The sequence below is a fragment of the Trichechus manatus genome, unplaced genomic scaffold (assembly GCF_000243295.1).
Source record: "Trichechus manatus latirostris isolate Lorelei unplaced genomic scaffold, TriManLat1.0 scaffold00079, whole genome shotgun sequence".
Lineage (NCBI taxonomy): Eukaryota > Metazoa > Chordata > Mammalia > Sirenia > Trichechidae > Trichechus > Trichechus manatus.
In genome coordinates, this window is record NW_004444015.1 from 1,492,169 (window position 1) to 1,513,437 (window position 21,269).

General features: G+C 36.2%; 1 protein-coding gene across 15 annotated transcripts in view; it reads right to left on the reverse strand.

Annotated features, from left to right (window-relative positions):
* Nucleotides 1-380: 380 nt before the first annotated feature.
* Nucleotides 381-21,269, reverse strand: part of FMR1 (fragile X messenger ribonucleoprotein 1) — a 53,518-nt gene continuing 32,629 nt past the window's right edge. The window contains exons 7-18 of one of the 15 annotated variants that reach the window (XM_023735465.1): nt 21,153-21,269; nt 18,762-18,932; nt 18,593-18,671; nt 14,275-14,384; nt 13,248-13,382; nt 12,681-12,743; nt 9,883-9,969; nt 7,243-7,438; nt 5,521-5,703; nt 5,239-5,321; nt 3,981-4,040; nt 2,673-2,761 (exon numbers count right to left, since the gene is read on the reverse strand). In XM_023735465.1, the coding sequence (XP_023591233.1) occupies nt 3,999-4,040; nt 5,239-5,321; nt 5,521-5,703; nt 7,243-7,438; nt 9,883-9,969; nt 12,681-12,743; nt 13,248-13,382; nt 14,275-14,384; nt 18,593-18,671; nt 18,762-18,932; nt 21,153-21,269 (1,266 nt within the window). In that variant the 3' untranslated portion in view covers nt 2,673-2,761; nt 3,981-3,998. Of the gene's footprint in view, nt 4,041-5,238; nt 5,322-5,520; nt 5,704-7,242; nt 7,439-9,882; nt 9,970-12,680; nt 12,744-13,247; nt 13,383-14,274; nt 14,385-18,592; nt 18,672-18,761; nt 18,933-21,152 lie in introns of all 15 variants that reach the window. The other 14 variants (XM_023735466.1, XM_023735464.1, XM_023735463.1 and 11 more) reach the window with 14 other exon arrangements.

Genomic DNA, 21,269 nt, shown 5'->3' on the forward strand with positions numbered 1-21,269 from the left:
GTATCAGTGAAAAAGAGGAAGACTCTCAACGAGATGGACTTGACACAGTGGCTGCAACAATGAGGTCAAACATAGCAAACAATTGTGAGGATGGTGCAGTGTTTCCGTGCTGTTATACACAGGGTCGCTATGAGTCGGAACTGACTCAACAGCACCTAACAAGTGACACCCTACGTCATCAATGTTTTGAAACCTTATAACTGGGAATATGGAGAATTTATTTTCAAATATCTTTCTTTTTGCCTTTTAAAAGGCACATAAAACATTATTTGCAAGGCATATATGCTTTGCACGATAAATAACTTAACCCCACATAATGTTAATTTTTGACATAAAGATTCAAAACCAGGAGCAAACATCTGTCAGACTAATTTTTTGCGTTTTCATAAGTGCAACTTTTTAATAAAAATTTACATCTAGATAAACAATCTTTAGATTTTTTAAACTTTAATAAGATTTTAAAAACATCATGACTTTGAACTGAAAAACATACACATTTAGCACACAAATATTGTAGTATGAATCAACTCCAATGCCATTTGAAAACATGTGAATCAAATTAGTTTCAGAAATTAGTAATTCACATTTAAGCAAGTTAGCGCCTTGCTGAATTCAGCCTTTGTAAAAAATAGACTTAGTGCATATTATGATGGCACAGTATGTTCTTGTGCCATTTTGTTGATTTTTTTTTCACTTTCTTAAACAATATTAAGTTCTTGAAAACTGGTAGAGAACAGCTAACTTCCTATGACATGTGAAACTTCCAATAGTAACAGTTAAATTTTGTAACAGAACACTTTCTAGATTTCTTTTCCTATCTTAAAATTTTAAAAGCAATCATTTGTAAGGATTGCATCAACATCAATTTAGCAGAGGAAGATCAAACTTTATTGAAACTGCTTGCATACAAAATATATTGCACTATAACCAAACAAATGTCAACATAAAATCCAATCTGTTGTAGCTAATATGTACAGAGAATATTGCCCAAGAGCAGTTACATTACAAGGTCATTCTACCTTGGTTAATTATCTACAGTATTTTAAACCAAACAGCTTACAGGTGATGTGTGCAAGGTACCAATTTGTTTTCAAAATCTATACATTCCCAAAATAAATAACTAGAAATGAACATTAATGTTTGGCAATACTTTTAAAAGACTTTTTAATATTCGTTAAATCATGTGCAGTTTGTTGCCATTTTTATATGCTTATTTGTACGCAAGGAAAAGTAACTGTAAAATGAAAATTCAAAAAAACAAACTCACAAAATACATCAGAGGCAGAACTTAAGTTTGTACGGCTCTGTACAGATTCAGTGGTACCCCTACTCGGAGTTATTTTTTAAGAAAAATATAACATCTTAGAGTGAAGGTCCTTCACATATTTTTTCCTCAGTAAATTTCATTCATTAAAAAAAATCAAAAACAAAACTGAAACCCAACACGTCAAAAAAAAAGACCCCCAAAATAATAAAAAAAAGGATTATTTGTTAATCAATCCTAGTCTGCTTTCCAATTCTGCTTATACATTAGACGTTATATTTCAAACTTTACAAAACATTTAACCTGCTTCCAATGTTTCTTAGACAAAGTACCTGTACTTCACAGGGTTATTATACACACATGGAAATTACCTTCCTATCTCCCCGAAACAAGCTTCAAATTAAAATATAAAAAATTCACAAAACCTGGGGAGGATAAAATAAAAAAGTCTCTACGTTAAAATTGGTCATCAGGCCAAAGAGCAGGCATGATCCTCTGAACAGTCGACCTACCTGAAAACAGTTTCACCTCTCGCAAATGAAAAGAGAGTTATTTCTTCTCCTGTCTATACAGAAAAATTACACATCCCTTCAATAACACTATTTGTCAAACTTCAGTGCAACAAAACAAAAACAAAAACAAGTCCTATTCTTTATACTGCCTAACCTGATGTTTATGTAAGGAAAAAAATATGGAAAGCATGCATTCTTCTATAAAGTACTAATGTTTGACAGGGTTTTGCTACATCTTTAACATTTAGTGTTTCCAACTTATCTTCCCTGAACTCTGCATCCAAATATAATGTTCCTACCTGCCAAGATATAAAAAAGGCACAGATCATACAACTTTTTTTTGCTAATGAAAATGACAAATGTCACATCACACACATTTCAGGGTCCACTAAAATACTGGAAAAGTGGACCAGGACATAAACTGACACAGGACATGAAATGACATAGCATTTCATGGAGACTTCTATATGAGATTGAAAACAGAAGTCCAGTACGATTACCATAAATGCTTTTTATTCAGAAAAACTGAAATGTATTGGTAAGTTATCAGTCATTGCAGGAAAATGGTCCAAATTAAGAAAGAATATCACTGCTCAGTACTTAAAAAAAAAAAAAAAAACTAACTAAAATCTTGTCCTGAAGTGCTAAGTATACTTCAAAGCAATATTTCAAAATTCAATATATTTTTTGTGCAAATCTGAAAATTGTTGCTCATGGCCAATAACAAAAAAATAAAAAGTCTCAACAGAATTTGTGTTCATGTCATGCCCTGCGCCATCCTGCCTACTAGTTGTCTTTGGCCTAACAAAGTTTTCTAACATGGAATAAGAAGTACGGAAATAGTATAGGAAATATAACTTCAGAATTATGCAGTTTAGGGTACTCCATTCACGAGTGGTTGCTGACCATCCACGCTGTCTGGCTTTTCTTTCTTCTGGTTACGATCTTTACCCGTGCGCAGCCGATTACCTTCACTGGAGGTATTCTGTAATGTTTTAGTGTGGACACTCCTTTCATTATTGCAGTCAACTCTGATCTAAAACAAGTTATATGTGTTATATATATAGACTATATCCTATTTTAATCTGTAATTGGCCTGACAAGAAACTTAAGCCCGAAGTGTAAATTCCACAGGTTAAAAGGGAGAACGGAGGTGGGAAGAGAAGAAGTGCAAGAAATTAAGTTAAGGTAGGATCTTTATTTGGCTTATGATTTTAAAACATTCTTCTTCTTTACTGGAACACATTGGTCATCTCACTGCATCCAAAGTTAGATTAAAAACTCACAATCCTACTGTGTCTTCTTCTAAGCAGAATAAAACAGTAAGAAACAAACAGTTAAAATGAATTCTTACTACTGATTACCAGAAGATACACATGCCTATAACATTAGAGTTCAAAAAGAATACGTTATTCTCCAAAGATTGTGAAACCCAGGAGGAGAGTGAACAAAATAGTCTTCCTATTCTGATTCTGCGAGAAGAACTCAGCCAACTCACTTTTTAACGAGCCCTTCATTTACTATACCTTTCAGTCTATCATAGATAGGTATGGTTGAGTTTCTCCATACCAAGAGCTCTCAGCATTTTACAGTAGAAAAATGAGAGTTGGTTTATAATAACTTGTATTTCAGTAAGGCAATTCAGATGATCAAACATTATTAACTTTGTTTTAAGAATAAGAACGGTATAGGGGAAACTTAATGAAAATTGTATAAGGACTGGAATCCTGGGAGAGTGGACAGATGCAATTTAAACAATAATATTCTAAGATCTATAAAATATTTTAAGTGCCAGCACCAAACACTTTAACACTTAACAGAGTTATAGATGCTGCACAAAAGGAAGATAATACTGACCAATGGGGCCTAAAACAACTACAAATACTGATCTGTTTCAAGTACAAACATTAAATATATCCCAAAATGTTTCACTATGATTTCAAAGTATGTTTAACTGTTGGGTCTGGGTGTGTGTTTTAAATGTTTCGTTGTCAAGCGTTCAGTGTTTTGATTTGTATCTATCCTCATACAGAAAACACAAACTTTATTCAGTATTCCATTTTAATTATAAATATAATTGTAAATACATATCCTTTTCACCAATGTGATCAGATTGTCCAGTTAATCAAACACGTCATTTAAAATGGGGAATTACAAAACTGATACATAAATATCTTAAATCTTTGTAAAACATATATACGTACATTAATTCGCCAATCTTTTTATCTAGGTCCAAGGTCTTTTCTATGCTGGTCCTTAAGAACCTGTCAATAGTTAACACCTACTCAGAATTGCTATTAATTCTATGAATATTCCACTATAAAAAGTTTCTGCTCTTAAAGTATCAGTCACTAATCTTGGGTGTTGGTCCCAAACCAATCCACAGTAAGGAAGGGAACCCTAAATACTTGGATTAAGAATTAAAAGTTAAAGAAGAACAGTAAGAGAGCCTGGGTTCTGGGAATCAAATACCACTCTACCATGTGCCAGCCAGCCATGTAACCCTGGGCAAAGGACTGAACCTGTCTAAGCTTCAGTTTACTCACCTATTGAACAGAATAATAAAGCAACTTACCTCAGTGGGCTACTGTAAGATTAAATAAAACACATAAAGCACTTAGCAAAGGTGCCTAAAGTGCTCAGGGTAACTTTAAAACGATGTAACAATAGAGTCAGTGCAGGTGATGACCAACTGAGACTGGAGCCTCAGAACCAGGGATTCAAACCGGTTCAGTCCGGTTTGAACCTCAGCTGAGAATTTGCATTTCCACCCCCTGATATACTGAATCAGAATCTATAGTTTAACAAGATCCCCAGGTGATTCTTATGTATACATGCTGCCATAGGAAATGACGGTGTGTACATAAGAATCACCTGGGGATCTTGTTAAAATGTAATGAGATCTTCTGATTCAGTGCATCTGGGGTGGAAATGCAAATTCTCAGCACAGGTTTGAACTGGAATGAACTGGTTCGAACCTCTTACTCGGAACAGATCCTGACCATCAATACGCAGTCGACCGATTCAACATGTACCAGGTGAGCATTATCAGCCCTGTCATGATTGCTAGTTATGAGAGGGACACCTTCTTTTCTTTAATTTCCACTCAAAGAGGGCAACTAAGGAGAGAAAGGACCCACAGGGCTTACTCAGCTCTCTTAGTACACTCTAGGATATTCCTTTTCTTGGGGAACTGGGGAGACCACCAATGTGGTACTGATCTTAAAGTCACAATGTGGCTGTCAAAGTCTTCACAAAAACTTAGGCCACATATTCTCTAGAAAAATCCTCTTATCTGTATACTTGTCAAGAAGGACTAAGATCGCCCACAATTCTAATGTTGAGGGGAAAATAGTTCCGATACACCAAAAGTGTAATCTTTCAATGTGTTTAAAAATAAAGTCACAAATTTCAAACTACTATATTCAAACAATTTAGATGAGAAGAGGCCCACAGGTTTACCTGAAGGGATCCATCTGCTGTTCTTCCTTTAGCCTCTCTCGGGTTGCGTGGACGATTATCTGTTCGGGAGTGATCATCATTTCCTATGGGAACATTTTAAAAAGGTTCCACAGTTACTGATTCTGAAATGCACATTCTCTATTTAGGCCAAATAATTGAAAACGTGATCAACAGCCTAGTGATTCCAGTTACATCATGTTTAATAACTTAGCAGGCTACCATGGAACTTCAGACAGTTGTTAACATTCACCTTTATCTCTTAACCAATGAAAACCTTTGTACCTTTGAAGCCTCCTCCGCGCCCTCTTCCTCCCTGTCCTCTTCCTCCGCCTCCACGCCGTCGTCCGTCTCCTCTGCGCAGGAAGTTCTCCCTCTCTTCCTCTGTTGGAGCTAATGACCAATCACTGAGTTCGTCTCTGTGGTCAGATTCTGTTTCAGAAGCATTTGATGCTTCAGAATTAGTTCCTATCGAGAGTTAAAAGTTATATACCATTGTCCGACTTAAAAAAAAATTTGTTTAAAGAAGCTTCCAGAGACGTTTCAGGGGTAATCCAATACTTTTCCCAACTTATAAACCAACCGAAGAGTATTATTACTACCTTCCATTTTGTAAAATAAATTACTTTAAATTTAAAATAAGGGCTTCACGATATTTGACACCATTTTGGTTACAAACATTTTTGGTTCTCATTTAAAAAATAAAAGGCACCTTATTAGCCACCTAAGTTCAAACCTGAGTGTGTCACATCATTAAACAGCTGTGCTCCTTTAAACATCTGTGCTCTCTGGAGGAAAAGTTGTCTACAACAGTTAAATGCAATACCTTGATCAACAAAACCTCAATAAAGAGAGCTCCTTTTAACAGGGTTTGCCCATGGGCAGAGGGAATGCACACTTCTTGGCCAATTCTGGGAGAGGGGCAAATTAAGGCCACCATGGCAACAGTCTCAGGGAAGGGTCTCTTGTGGAACCAGGGACTGGACCTAGTTGAAGGAGAATACACTTGCCTGAGCTTGGTCCACAACCTTCCCTCCCACTCAAAGGGGAATGACTGATCATGAATAAAGGCATTACTGAAAATTGACTCATTATTCCTGAGAGGGCTGATGACTTAGGGGATGGGGGTGTGGACAAGAGCTCCACGGTGAGGTAGGAATTCACCAGCAAAAAGAGTAGACTGTTGGGAGAGGGATTACAGGTTAGGATCAAGGTTGGCCTTAGGAGTAGGTGTCTTCTCCCCCACTCCAGAGTATTAACTCTACTACCTCTCTTCCTCTGTTGGAGCTAATGACCAATTATAGCTTCACCATTATAGCTTCACTCCTGTGGATCTTGAAGGCTTTTCCATCTTAAAGAGTTCCTTTTTGAAATGCAAATATTTGTGAGATGGATTACACCTTACACCATCATTAGCAAGTTACATAGTTGATACACAGTTGAGTAAGAAAGATAGTAGCACTGGCAGGTGGGGAGAGGGTTCATTGAAAAGGTGTTGAGAGAGAAGAAAAAGGTACTAACAGAAGAGCTGGGAAGGCAAAGAGAAACTCTGCCTACGTCTTGACTGTGCCTAGGGCTGACTCTGGCCATGCTACTCAGGATCACCTTAGGAGCCACAGGATGCAGGCCCCTGATTTACACAGTCCATCCAGCAAGTATGACCAGCACATGCCTGACAAAAAATGAGCCACGGTACACAAATGTAAAAGGGTGCTCTATACAGTAGTAAAATCAGGAGAGGCCTTAGAAGGTCATCAACACACAAGGGCTTAAGTGGATTGATCCCCCATCAGAACATGGATAGAACTCACACCTGCCTTGAGAAACTACATGTGTCAGTATCAGGATTTACTACAGGTGCTTCCTGCAACATGATTTGACCCACTGTGAATTGGAAACCACATAGTGAGAAATTGTTATAATGGGGTTCTCGTGAATATTAGAGATTAGCAGCTATTAAGTCTAGGAACAGATAAAAAGTAACTGAGTAAAATGCTTAGTTTGTACCTGAAGTATATCCAGGACCGCGTCTGCCGTGCCCCCTATTTCTGTAAGGTCTACTACCTCGACCCATTCCTTGACCATCATCAGTCACATAGCCTTTTTCCTTATCTGTACGATTTGGTGGTGGTCTAGAACTAGCTCCAATCTGTCGCAACTGCTCATCAATTTGTAATCTCTCCAAACGCAACTGGTCTACTTCCTATTTAAAATATACAAGATAACAGTAAAAATAATTTGACATTTAATAATACCTTTCTCCTTTTCATCAGATAAAAAGTATACTGGAAATATTTCAGTTTCAGTTCTAAACTTACAGTAAACACTGTTACACAGATTTATCAGGAAATGGAACGTCTCCTTAAAAAGAAAATTACTATAGATAACAGATTACTGATGTCCCAAATTAGAACTATAACAAAAATACTTGGCATTAAAATTATACTGAATACAATGTAAAGTTGTTTCATTTGGCACTATTATCCAACTATTCTACTGCTAAGGCACAGACACACTGTTTTAGGACTTCTTAATGAGAGGATATTAAATAAAACAACTCTAAAATGTATCAATACAGATCAATGACATTTAAGGTTTAACCAGCTAACCTTAAAAATCACACATTGTAAATAATCTTAATTCAGATATATTTGCTAGTTAATATCTTGATTTACAAAGCACTGAGTTTGGGCTATCTTTTGTTTTAAAAGAACATATACTATGGCTGGTCTTTGGATGTGATTAGACAAGTAGGAACAATTATTTTCAATTAAATGAAAATGCAGATATTCCTTATATGAGGGGGGAAAAAGCAATTTAAAAGCTGACCAAAAGAGCTAGGTCTTACATCATGCCCTGAAATTGTCTTCAAGACTACAACTGCTAGAGTAAGTATGACAAACACTATAAGCTTAGTTGACCAAAACATACAGCTGGGTTCCACTGACAAACCCTCACACACAATGCTTGCAATATGTCAGGCTCTGTCAAATCCAAATAGAACCTCAGTTCTAATCCTTGTCCTTCCCTTCCATCCTAAATCCCTCATTTACTGACTACAGGGACAGATCCCTCACTTCAGTAGTACTGGGTATCTCAGTCAAGCAGAGGCTGTTGTGCGGACTATCTATATGAACAGGACTGGAGGAGCCCCTGTAAAGCTAAGTTCCCCAAATCTTGGTTGTGGCAGCTTCTGGAAAAGAAAGGTCAGGTAAGGATCTAGGGAAGCTTCATCTGAGCTGATCCACAATTTCTGTTTTACACAGGAGAGACTGCAGCTGAGTGGCTTACTCCAAAGGTATAGTTAAAGATCATGGATGGGTATATCTTGCAAAACAGAATGGTAGTTCAGGTTATCCCACTGGGGCAAAGGAGTCACCTTTTGGTGAGAGATGCCAGGCCCAATCAAGGGAAGATCTGGTGATGGAAAGAATGACAACAGGATACTGCTGACAACCAAAAAATATACTCAATTGTGAGGAATAAATGAAAAGATCCAAGAAAGAACATCAGTCTGAGGAACAAGGGTTTTGATACAATGCAACCCTAACTCTGTGGGTCTTCAAAATTATTTAAGAATGTGAAGAAAGACACACACACACAAACATATACAACAGGTTACACATAAAATATACTTTAAAGCAAAAACAAATAAGCAAACCAAAGGGGTATCCTATCTGCAAATTTTGCTGAATGAAACCGTCCTGGTTTTATTTACTAACTGACAACCATAAGAATTAATGAAATGCCCAGTTATTTCTTCTTCCTTTCACTCTTACTGGCATACAAGTAGGAATCGTTTACTTTTTACTCTTTCTTTTCAGAAATCACCAAAAGAAAAACCTTAAATTAGCACCATAAATAGCAGAACAGAAACTTGGATTACTTTTTAAAGACTATGTAATACCAGCAACACTACAGTTTTGATACATACAAAGAAGAAATTACAGAAGTGAAATAGATCAAATTTCATTTCATTAAATTATAGAATATTCTGACCAAAAGGAATTTTAAAAAGCATCTAGTCTAGGAAAGTGACCTGCCTAAAGTCTCACAACCTAGTTCAAGGCGGAAGAGAGACCAGATGCTAATCACAGGCTTGCCAATCCAGGGATCTTTCACTACACATTGTCACCTCCTCATTTCTGCCTTCTAGTTTGCAATTTAGAGGAGGCATAACTGTACAAACACTAAAATGAGCATTTACAAAAAGACACAAATAGTTTATATTCTGTAAACAGAGTATCGAGAAAAATATGAAGGGTAAACATTTACACAGAGGACTTCATGAAACACTCATAAAAGCTAGAAAGGATCAACTGGATTAAAAGGCTACCCACAAATTACCTAAATTGAGTGCAAGGGCTTAACAGAAGAAGAACTGGAAATAAGGGAATTTATTGAGAACTGGAATACTGGTCCTTAAATTTACCATGATGGAAAACTGTTTTACGTTTTCAGAAGGAATATAAGCTGAACAAAGCAAATATTTTCTCTATTATCTCTTGTAAGTAATTCACTGTTTTATATATATATACACACACATATATATATGCTAGAATGAACCCTAACTGCTGAAAGATTTACTATAAAGTCTTTCTATTTTAGTGCAAAAGGATTAGAAGTTAAAGTTCTTTCTGTTCTCACCTTTAAATAGTTCAGGTGATAATCCAAAAGAACAGTGGCATTAGCGATGCTGTCCTTTGTTCCCACAAAAACAAATGGTACCATACCCTGAAAAAGAAATTGCAACAATGATCCTATAGAATTAATGATGGGTTAGTCTGAATGATGCGAATTAATAACTAAATCCCTAGCACTGGGTATGGGAAACAGTAGGCATACAAATGTTTGTTGAAAAAAATAAATCAACACATGAAAACGAAAATAGTTGCTATATTTTCCATAACTACTGTGAATAAGGACAGATCAATATAGTAACCTTTTAAATGCATCAGGTTATTATGTTTTAAAGACTACTATTAAATGTTGACAAAATCACAATTATTTACTTCAAAATTATACAAGCTTTAAGATGAGATGCATAAACAAACCAAATACTTAAAAATGCTCTAATCCATTTACTACAGATTTTATCTAGATCAAATTCTTTTAAAAAATTCAAAATTAGATACTAAGGATACAAAGTAAAGACAACATTGATTTCGCTAATCAAGTCAACAGGGTACAAACAAAACACAAACAAACAACACTAGGGTAAATAAAAATGCACTGAGGAATTAATCTGTAGGAAAAAAATCTAGGCACCTCCATGAGCATATAATTTAGCAAGTCCTTCCTATATACTCCAATAACTTACCCTGAAAATTTTAAAAGGCTGAATCATAAGGAAAGTTCTATTTTCCCTTAATGCACAACTTCAATATAAGGACAGATTTTTTTTAAGTATAATAAAAACTTGTACTTCCAGCCCATCCGTATAAATCAGAAAAAAAAAATTTCTTGTCACAAGTTACAGGAAAGCCTAGCCACAAATGTGTAAAACAATAGCTGGCAATTATGACAGACGTTCAAAGTTGAGAACAGTTCAACATTTTGCTACTGAAGAAACGCACATGGTTATTGATATTCACAAGTGACTAAAAAAAAAGAGATGGTGGTTTTGATGTGGACACATAATTTTCAGGACGAAGTTAAAAGGTGTGAGAAGCCAGAAGTTGTCCCTTGAGCAAAGTATCACTCTTTATAGAAAGAGCCTTCATTTGACAGGTGTGGCTACTGCTGGGCTGCTTTTGCCTGCTTGAATTCGGTCTACAGCATTTTTAAAAAGGTACGTGGGGCTGGATCAGGTTTTTCTTTTTTCCTTCGCATTAACATGGCTGCTGATGGAGAACAAAACTGAAGAATTAGGAAAATACTGCTTTCAGACTAACTTTCATCTGGTAGGTAAAGCACTACACCTCCTGGTAGCAAGAACCACCTGAAGAACCAGGTGCTACTGAAAAGCCATGGGCTTCATTTGGAATATTGTTCAGCATCAAACAGTACATGAACTACAGAAATAATCAGGCCTGTCGATCCGATCTCTTTTCTCAAAAGCATTATTTTTGGCTGTTGAATTTTTTCCCCCACTGACTTTGTTACAAAGCAGTTTAACCATATTATTTCCCAAAATGTCTTATGATGAAATGCTACATGCTTCCCTCTGGGTCAGATAGCACCAAAATAAGCTTTAAAACCCTACTTCACCGATTTAGTTAGAGCGACTTTGGAGCAAATCGTTTAAAAACATTTTCGTTTGCAACACGTCCAAAGTGTTGGTGTACCCAAGTGCCACTGTGATTTAAGCACGCTCTTAATGGACCTGAATATTACAATGAAGAAAGGTGAGAGTAAAATGGTAAGTAGAATGGTGGTCTTCAATATGGACACCAGGAAAAAGTTATTCCCTCTTCTGGGATGTGAACTGGGCTTCCCAACAGAGAGGAATATCTGATCAACTTTCTCTTTGGAAAATGGCAATTTTAATCTCTTATAAATTATAACTTTTTTTCCATAAAAAGTTCTCACAGGCCAGGTAATATATTATAAAAATCAAGGCCCTGCCCTCAAGGAACTTACAAGGTGATAGGGGAGATCAACAAGTAAACATCTTTGCAATAAATGCTCTGATAGGGGTGAGCACGTGGGAGCACGTAAGGAGAAATGGCACCTGTGGCAAATACACAAGGAGTAAGGTCAAAGCAGAGGTGGCACGTTCAAGGTAGCTGCCCAAAGAGGAGAAAGAGTGTTCCAGGCAGAGAAAGCAACAGACAGTATACAGGCAGTCACCAGGTTACAAACGTCCGACTTATGTACAACCTGTAGTTACGAACCAACTCCTGTAAAGCCTTTTATATGAACCAACCCCCGCAAAGCCTATTAAAAATTCAAGGTACATACAGTGGTTCACAGTAACAAACGGGTGCTACTTTGCAACGTGCATCAAAACATTATTATAATTACTACTGTATTATGTTAAAGATGTTTTAGTATACCTGGAAGTGTTTCTTTAATGTTTTTATGCATAGAAAGGTACACTATATACTAAGACAAATATCTGACTAACTGACGTTAGATATGAACCGTACCTAACTGTTCCAACTTACATACAGATTTGACTTAAAGAAAGACTTAGGAATGGAACTCGTTTGTAATCTGGGGACTGCCTGTAATAATGTTCAGAGAACTCTAAATACTTCAGTATGGCTCAAGCTTCTATAGAGTAGAAGGAAGAAGAATGGGGAGAGATGATACCAGAGAATAACCTTCAAGGGTCTTATAAGCAACATTAAGGATATAGAAGCAGAGCAATGGACACACATACCCACAAACACTCTTCCACCATCCCCCAACCCTGACGATCATTTGTAGTCTTTCTTAACAAGGGGAATAAACATTAAAATATAAAATTAAAATGTATTTTTCAAGGAATGTTTTCCTACCTGCCAAGCCTTGAGTTCAGGTTTCTGGGATTCCCCTGCTACAATTGATGAAACCACTAACACCTAAAGCAGTATAAGGAATGCAAGTGATGTCATTAACTATAACAAATGATACACAGAAGCCTGAACGCAGGACTTTCACTGTAGGACTTCTAAACCCATTTCTAAATATTTAGGTTAGTTCAAATATTGAAAACCAGTTTCTAATATATGGTTTTAAGTAGTAACTAATGCATCTAACAAAGGGTACATTTTCAACTACTACACCTGCAAAATTTCAAGAGATACAGCATGAAAACATCCAAGTCCACCCTCAAAAGAAAAATGTAACCATTAATTGCAACCCCATATTTTATGTTAACAGCATACAATTAGTCACTGTGAATAAATGGAAGGTATGTATCATTTTGGTTTGTAATATCTCATAAACTGGCAATCAGATTTGAAAGAAAATAGAACATGAGTAGCCTACAGGTCTAACCAGAGAAAACACCCGAAACACCAACTGTGACATCTGAGTCGAAGAAATTACATTTAGTGTAATTCAAAGGGACAAATATTTCTTACCCTCTGGACTTTTGTACTGTTAGGTTGAGAAAAATGGGCACTGTTTTCCTTTATATCTAAATGTTTCTTTTCTTCTGAGGGATTAGGTCCAACCCTTGAATTGCTGGAAGGTAGGGAATTTGGTGGAATAATTTCCTTGGTAAAAAACACAAAAACACAAAAGAGAAAAAAAGGACCAATTTTTAAGAAGTAATTTAGCATCATCACTGTGTCAATGATCATATTGTGACTTAAGAATGTAAACTATTAGAAACAGCTTTGGTATATAAAATCATAGAATGTAAAATCATTACTAAATATGCAGGAAAAAAACTCCAGAAGATGTCACTTCAGTTAAAAGAACTTTTCACAGAAGAAAAGGCTAGAGAATATGTGAAAAGTATGGCACCTTTTGGGGATAGTATTTTAAACAATTGTAGTTTTGCACAGAAAAGCACACCCTCAACTCCCCAAACCCATACAAATACTTTAGAAGTTGTTCCCCAAAAACATACACGTATGAAGATAAAAATGAGGGTTATAAAATTTAAAGATGAGAACCATAGGAAAGAGATGTTACGTGAGATGAAAAATTAAAGCACAGAGAATAAACACACACACAAACAAATTCCCAAAGCAAAAAGCCAAAGCATGGAAGTCAGAAAACCTACTCAGAGTCTCAATGTTGTCTCTATCAGCGACAGTAACATTTGAAAAGTGCTTTACAAATAAAGCACTTTCACATATATTATTTCATTACATTGTCATAATGCTTGACATAGTAATGTAGGTTTAATATTAAAAACAAATTATGACTACCCATTTTAAAGATCGGGAAGTAAGACTTCAAGGGGTAAAAGTGACCAATCCAAAGTCACAGCATTAGAGAATGGACAGAGACCATTATCTACACCTGTAACCTTAACTCTATCAGGCAGAATTTTGACATTCACATTACCTGCACATTACAGAGGCCTCTAAAACAAACATGCCAAATCAAAAAACTTCTACCTTTAGACAAACCAGAAACGCATGCACTATAACATACCTCTTCTTGTGGAACATTTTTCTCATTTTCGGCCTCAATTCTCACTCTTACAACTCCTGACTTGTCCACAATCTCCTGAATCAGTTTTCCATTTTTTCCTATTACTTTGCCTAAGTTAAGAAATGAATAATTCATGTTTGGTTTCAAAAATACATACCCCAAACCAGTATCCATACCCCACTGTAAACTATCACTTTCATATATATATATGCACGTATATGAATATTAAGCTACATGTAAAATTTCAAAACCAAAATCGAGAATCTTTTCAAGACAGAGTTAAACAAGTTTTCTGTTTTGTTAGGTTAACACTGTTTTTAAACTCCTTTGGTCAAGTGTTAGAATTAATTAATACCTGCCAACTGATTGGGTAATTCTGAATTTTTAAGGCAGTTCATAAAAGGGTATGCTTTAAACTTGCTGGTACTGTGGTGTGTGAAGTTCTATAAGAGGAATTAAGGAAAAGGAGGATAGATAATAGAAAATATATGTGCTTATTTGGCAATTTCAATTCTATCTGCACCTGACTTAAATCTGCTTTTTTGCCCATGATAAATATTTTTAAAATTCTGCATGGCATATTTAAAAAAAATACTCTAAGTTCAAACAGCGACTTAAGCAGTTGTATCGAAAACCAAACCCACTGCCGTCAAGTCGATTCTGACTCATAGCAACCCTATAGGACAAAGTAGAAATGCCCCATAGGGTTTTCTAGCTTGTAAATCTTTGCGAAAGCAGACTGTCACATCCTCCTGCGGAGCAGCTGGTGGGTTCAAACTGCCGACCTTTTTGGTTAGCAGCCGAGCAACTATGAATACATCGAAAAGGAGTGCAAACTCTTCAAGCCAATGTGTTAAAAGAATGTAACTTCTGTGTATTACTCACAAATCAGATCAGTATATAAAAAGGTGAAGGGATTAGTCACAGAGTAAAAGTGGAAAGATTAGGAAAGTATACTTTAAGATAACTCAAAACCACACCAAAAAAGTTTATAATCAGTTTCAGATTAAGTACTATTCAATAACAAACTTCAAAGACTTTAAATACTAGTAATAAATAGGCACACAATTCTTTCCCTCTTTTAAAAATGAATTTTAACCATATACTTAGTGGGAAATGACTGTTTTCATGTCCATCATTACACATTAGTGTAAAGCAAGGCATTACAAATACACGAACTACTAATTCTAGAATCTACATCTGATTCCCAGGGCTCTCTCCCAAGGTATCTGAAGCACCTTTACACTGGGCACATCTGTCATGTGCTTGCCTCACCATCTCATCTAAGGCAGTGTCGGGGAACTGCGAAGTCAAGGGGCAAAATTAGAGGCCAAAATTTGCTTTGAGTCAGTCCTAGATCAGAATCCAAGGAAAGGCCTTCTCACAATAGGAACTTCTTGTTCTTCTAAGCAGAGCACAGCCTCAGTGCTCTTGCTGCGTTTGGCAGCCTCACTCACCCCAACACACCTATTTTGGTTGGTTGGTGGTCAGGGAAAAGAACTGACACCACTAAATCAGAACTCCTGATCTAGGTCCTTTTGTCAATAATTTCCATTCTTCTACTCTTGAAAGAAGGGGAGGGGGCATAATTGAAGCCTTCCCACAGTTTGTTTTTAATCACTAACACTTATATTTTCATGAATTATGTTGATTTTAATAAAGGTCTAAATGAATTAGCAAAAAGAAAAGTGAGATATTGGCACGTTTCTATTAAAACAGTATCTTAACTATGCTAAGTACTGACTGCTAACTATAGCTGACTGAATAATTAAACCAGTTCATTGTCAGAGTGGGTGAAAAACAATCAAGTTTTAAGAAAAGGAAGATAAATGAGTATACATACAGAAGAGAGTTTGTGAAAAATGAAGAAATCATAGATCAATGAAGCTCAAAGAAAACTCATGCAATACTGATTATGACATCTTCCTCAAGATTTGCGTTGCCAAGTCTAATTATACAAAAACGCTTTCTGAAAACTTTCAACATTCCCTGTGTTGCCGTCGGCAATCTTGAAAACAGAATTGTTTTGTTTTACTAACCAGAAGTAAAACACAACAAAAATCAGGCTGACCGTACGTACTTCAACAGGCTTTCTGACAGAAAGCTCACTTCTAGGATCCTCTTCTTTCCATGAAAGACCACAGGTAGAATCTACTTTTAATACCAAATTCTACATTACACCAAACAAACAAACAAACAAAAAAACCGTTGCTGTCGAGTCAATTTTGACTCATAGCGACCCTACAGGACAGAGGAGAGGCTGGTGGATTCGAACTGCTGACCTTTTGGTTAGCAAGCGTAGCTTATTTCCAAATCCTAACTGACAGCTTACTCCAAACTCTGCTCTGCTGAACTGGATGGCGCTGTTTTTCAATAAGGTGAAGGGGAGAGCACTACCATTTATAGTACCCCTACTATGCCCAGAACTGTCAGAGGTGCTTTACACGTATCTTCCCGTTTAAGTAGGACAATAACTCTGCAAGGCAGATACTATTATCACATTTGTTTTACAGGTGAGGAAAGTAAGACTCGGGGGGGCTAAGTCACTTGCCTAGGGTCACAAAGCTACCAAGAAGTGAAGTCAGCATGGAAATCTAAATGTAATGCCAATGCTCAAGCTCCTTCTCCTACCATCAAGCTGTCTCCAAAATAACTTAATGAATCTGATACATATGTTACTATACATTTAGTACTTAAAAAAAAACAACAACTGTCTATTGGCTATATTTTTATAAGCACTCCTATAATTTAAAAGAACTTTTTTAATGTATGCAATTGTTTGAGAAACTTTTAAATAAGAAAATCAATCATTCATTCATTACCCCACTGTCTTGAGATAATCACTCTACTCTGTGCTATACAGACATTTTCCACCCATGCAAGTGGTGTTCGAGTTATCTCAGTAACATTACACGGTCATGTTCTAGTTGTATGCAGTATACAGTTGAGCTAAATCTTCATTATTTCACTAGCATTTTCACTTTATCCTCAAACAGTAATTTTCTTTGGGAAAAACACTGTTCCTTGTGTTTCTAATGGCACAGGAAGAAGTTTATAATTCTATCCTGACCAAAAAAAAAAAAAAAGGAAGACTAAGTAGGATTGAAACTAAGTATTCCTTGTTTTCTTCTTTAAACTTTTCCATAAGGCATGCATTACTTTTTATAATCAGTCACGGTATCCTTTAAAAGACAAAAAAAAGTAGAGATGGTATATCCCAATTTGCTTGATAAATTAAAAACATAGATAGTGTTCCTGATACAACTGTACCTGGATTTGATATGTTCTACCAAAGATAACTGCAGCATTTGGGAGCACTGGTGAAAGGTCCCTAGGTATTTGCTGGTACTCATGTTGGTGATGACCAGGAAACAAGAGTACTCGAGTCAAAGAATTACCACTGGCTTTGCAGAAAACCCCAGAGACATTCAGAGTTACTTCCAGCTTTTATTAGACTAAGTAACCTACATGCAGGAGCCCTGGTGGCACAGTGGTTAAGCGCTCAGCTGCTAACTGAAAGGTCAGCAGTTTGAACCCACCAGCCGCTCCACTGGAGAAAGAGTCAGCAGTCTGCTTCTATAAAGATTACAGCCTTGAAAATCCTACAGGCAGTTCCACTCTGTCCTATAGGGTCACTATGAGTCCAGATCGACTCGACGGCAAGGGGTTTAATGGGTTACCCTACATTCAGACCTTCTAAACTGAGATACTTCAGAATGCTATCATTTTACAGTTCCACTGTTGTTGTGAGGTGCCATCAAGTTGTTTTCGACTCATAGCAACCCCATGTGACAGAGTAGAACTTCCCCATAGGGTTTTCTTGGCCATCATCTTTACAGAAGCAGATCACCAGGTCTTTCTCCAGTAGAGCTGCTGGGTGGGTTCAAACCGCCAACCTTTTGGTTAGCAGCCAAGCGCTTAACCATTTGTGCCACCAGGGCTCCTTATAGTTCCATTAGAGAGATCAAATACCAATTTTACTCCAAATTATGAAGCCTCAAAATGCCATTCATTTTGAAAAACACATTCAATTTTAAGATATATATAATATACAGCTAGAAGGCCATGCAAAATTTATCCTTCCAGGTACTAGTAGGTTTGAACAAGTAATCTCTTTTGCATACCTTCTGAAAATGTAATCCATGAGCATTACATGTAGCAAAAATTTTCTGTACACTGTAGCAAAAGACCATATTTCAAAGATTAAACTTCAATGAAATGACCCCTCCAGAGAAGGAAAATGGAATTCTATCTGTACAGATAAAGTTTTCTTAAACTTTGTTTGTGTAGTATGTATCAACAGCAATTTGTTACTCACCTACTAAGTTCCTTGGAACTTGTATGACATCTTCAGCAAATTCAAGAAAGCTTCTAGCCTTTTTTACTGCATCCTGGTCCTAATAAACAGGAAAAGTTTCAAGACAGAAGATGAGCCAGCTGAAATACTGATTTTTAATTTAAAAAAAAACATTTAGTAGACTATTTACCTCTCCGTAAATATGAAATGTGCAGGTATCTTCATCTAGGTCAATAGCAGTGACCCCAGGTACTTTTCTAGCTTGCTGAATATTAGCACCATGTGTACCAATAGCTAGACCCATCAGATCTTCTCGTACGATAAACTGTTCATGAAACCTTGAGGCAAGTTGCCTTGAACTCTGAAAAGAAATGCAGGTCTGATTAATATGCTTTATCAAATATTAAGCCAACTGTATTTAGGTCAGCCATGTAAATTATCTTACCCTGTATACCAGGGGCCTATAAGTTAGTTTCAGTTGAAAACTAACAGGCTTTAGAAAATACCTCCCACAGCACAAGTGTTTTTAGGTTAATGAAGGTCTATGCCATTTGATATATTTTTGTTAATAGGAAAGGGTTTGTTGACAACTTTCCAAGGTAACTTTTAAAAACCTACTTGCAAGGCTGCCTTAGTTAACGAACGACACCAAAAATGTAATTAATTAAGAAGCAGATCAAATGTTCCCAAATTAAAAAAAAAAAAAAAAAAAAAACAGCTCACTGGGTCTGACAGACTCAATGTTATTTAAGTAAAACAGTTGTAAAATATCAACTTTATAGAAAATTTTATTCACTTCATTTTTTATTAAAACGTGAGTATATTTTTTTCTGAAAACTGCCATTTTTATAACTTGTCACTAGATACTGTGTTCTAGACATCCCTCTGTTGAAGCAATGACATTAAAACGACACCCCTACCCCCACCACTTCCCCAAACCTAAGGAAAGGAACCATACACATTGTTGGTACAGTACTTAAAACAACTGATTAAGGAATGCTAAATAAAGATTTAAAACTTATCTTACATATGCATTTGAAACCTAAATGAGACCAGAGTCTGTAAGACCTTGTGATCTGGATCCACAAGTATGACAAATTCTTTCAAGTACTCGGTGATGACAAAATTAAGTTACGCTGACACCCAAAACTTGTGGATAATCACTCTCTTTAAGTAGTATCAAAATTTAATGTTTAGATCTACCATGCCATTAATGAAAACCAAAACATATTAGTGGCTCATGTTGAAAAATGGGAATTCCTTATTTATGTGAATCTTTTTAATATTAGTAGTGAAGAAAGAGAGGCATGCATACTTGTTTCTCATTATTCAACACACCTGATAATTTGAATGAATGATATAACTAGTATAAACAAATTTTAAAAGTACAATATTCATTCTACTACATTAGACTAACAAAATATACAAATGTTCCTAGGACTTTTCAAGATGTTTTTCGAATCCCAGTTCATTCACCTGGTTCATTCTTTTCATTGATAATTCACTGATAATTAAACGGTAAGCCAAAGGTATGATAAGAGACCATCTAAGGAGAATTAGATGTTTAAGGAGAAGCACATATTTCCATAATACTCACAATGAAAGTAAGGAGGCTGCTCTGGCCTATAAGTTATGAGAGAATCACCAAAGAAACCACAAAATTGTGAACACAGGGACATCAAGAGAGAATGAGAGCAACAACCAATTAAACAGACCTCCATGGCCATAAGGAAAACAAAGCAGCAAAAGGAGATATGAATTTCTACTCTCCTGCTAACACTTCAGTAATCACCCATCAAGCTGGAAGGCAACAGAAGTTTAACAGGGTTTTACAAGAATATAGCCTTGACTGCCTTCTCTCTTAAAATGCAGTTTGAAACTCCTTTTTATTCTTTACTATTTCAACATGGTGTTTTCCCTCTAATGAAATGAATAATGAAGAGGAACTCTGTGTTTGACAGTAATATACTTGAGCTGGCAAATTAAACTAAAATCCATTTCATTTCTATGGTAGTGGATGGAAGTACTAGATAGTTATCAATGAAAATAAATGTATAGTGATGGAAATTATTGGAGGATTAATAAAAGTAGATAAAATGCACCTTAAGAGATGAAATAGTAAGTTAGGGAAATAGCCTCTGGCAGGAATCTGAAGACAGGAGTTTTAAAGAGTGACAACCAATTAGAATGAAGAAGTTCTACACCCTTTTAAACAGAGATAAACATACATAATGAGAGGAATATGATTAGGTATTTAAATACTCTCTAGTACTTTAATGATAACATGTTATATGGAAGAAGCATTGCCTCATTTTATTAGCAGCTTTGACAAACGTCTAGTAAAACTGAATTGACCAGAAGTCCCTTAAGATACACAAACTGCTGCTTAATTTTGAAACATCCGACATGAAAACTTTAGTACGATTATGCTTTGTACATTTTAACTTCCAAAACGTAGAATAAGAGGAACTGTTAAGAAACAGTAAATCAATAACAGACTACCCACAGCTGAGTTCTATAACCATACAGTTATCATTCCAGATTAGACAGCCTACCAGCAGCGTTAGGGAAAGTGACATACCTCCAGCTGCTTACTGGCTTCTTCATTTCTCAGTATCAGGGACAACTTAGTGCGCAGACTCCGAAAGTGCATGTCAATCAGCATATGTGCTCGCTTGGAGGTGACTTCGTTGATGGA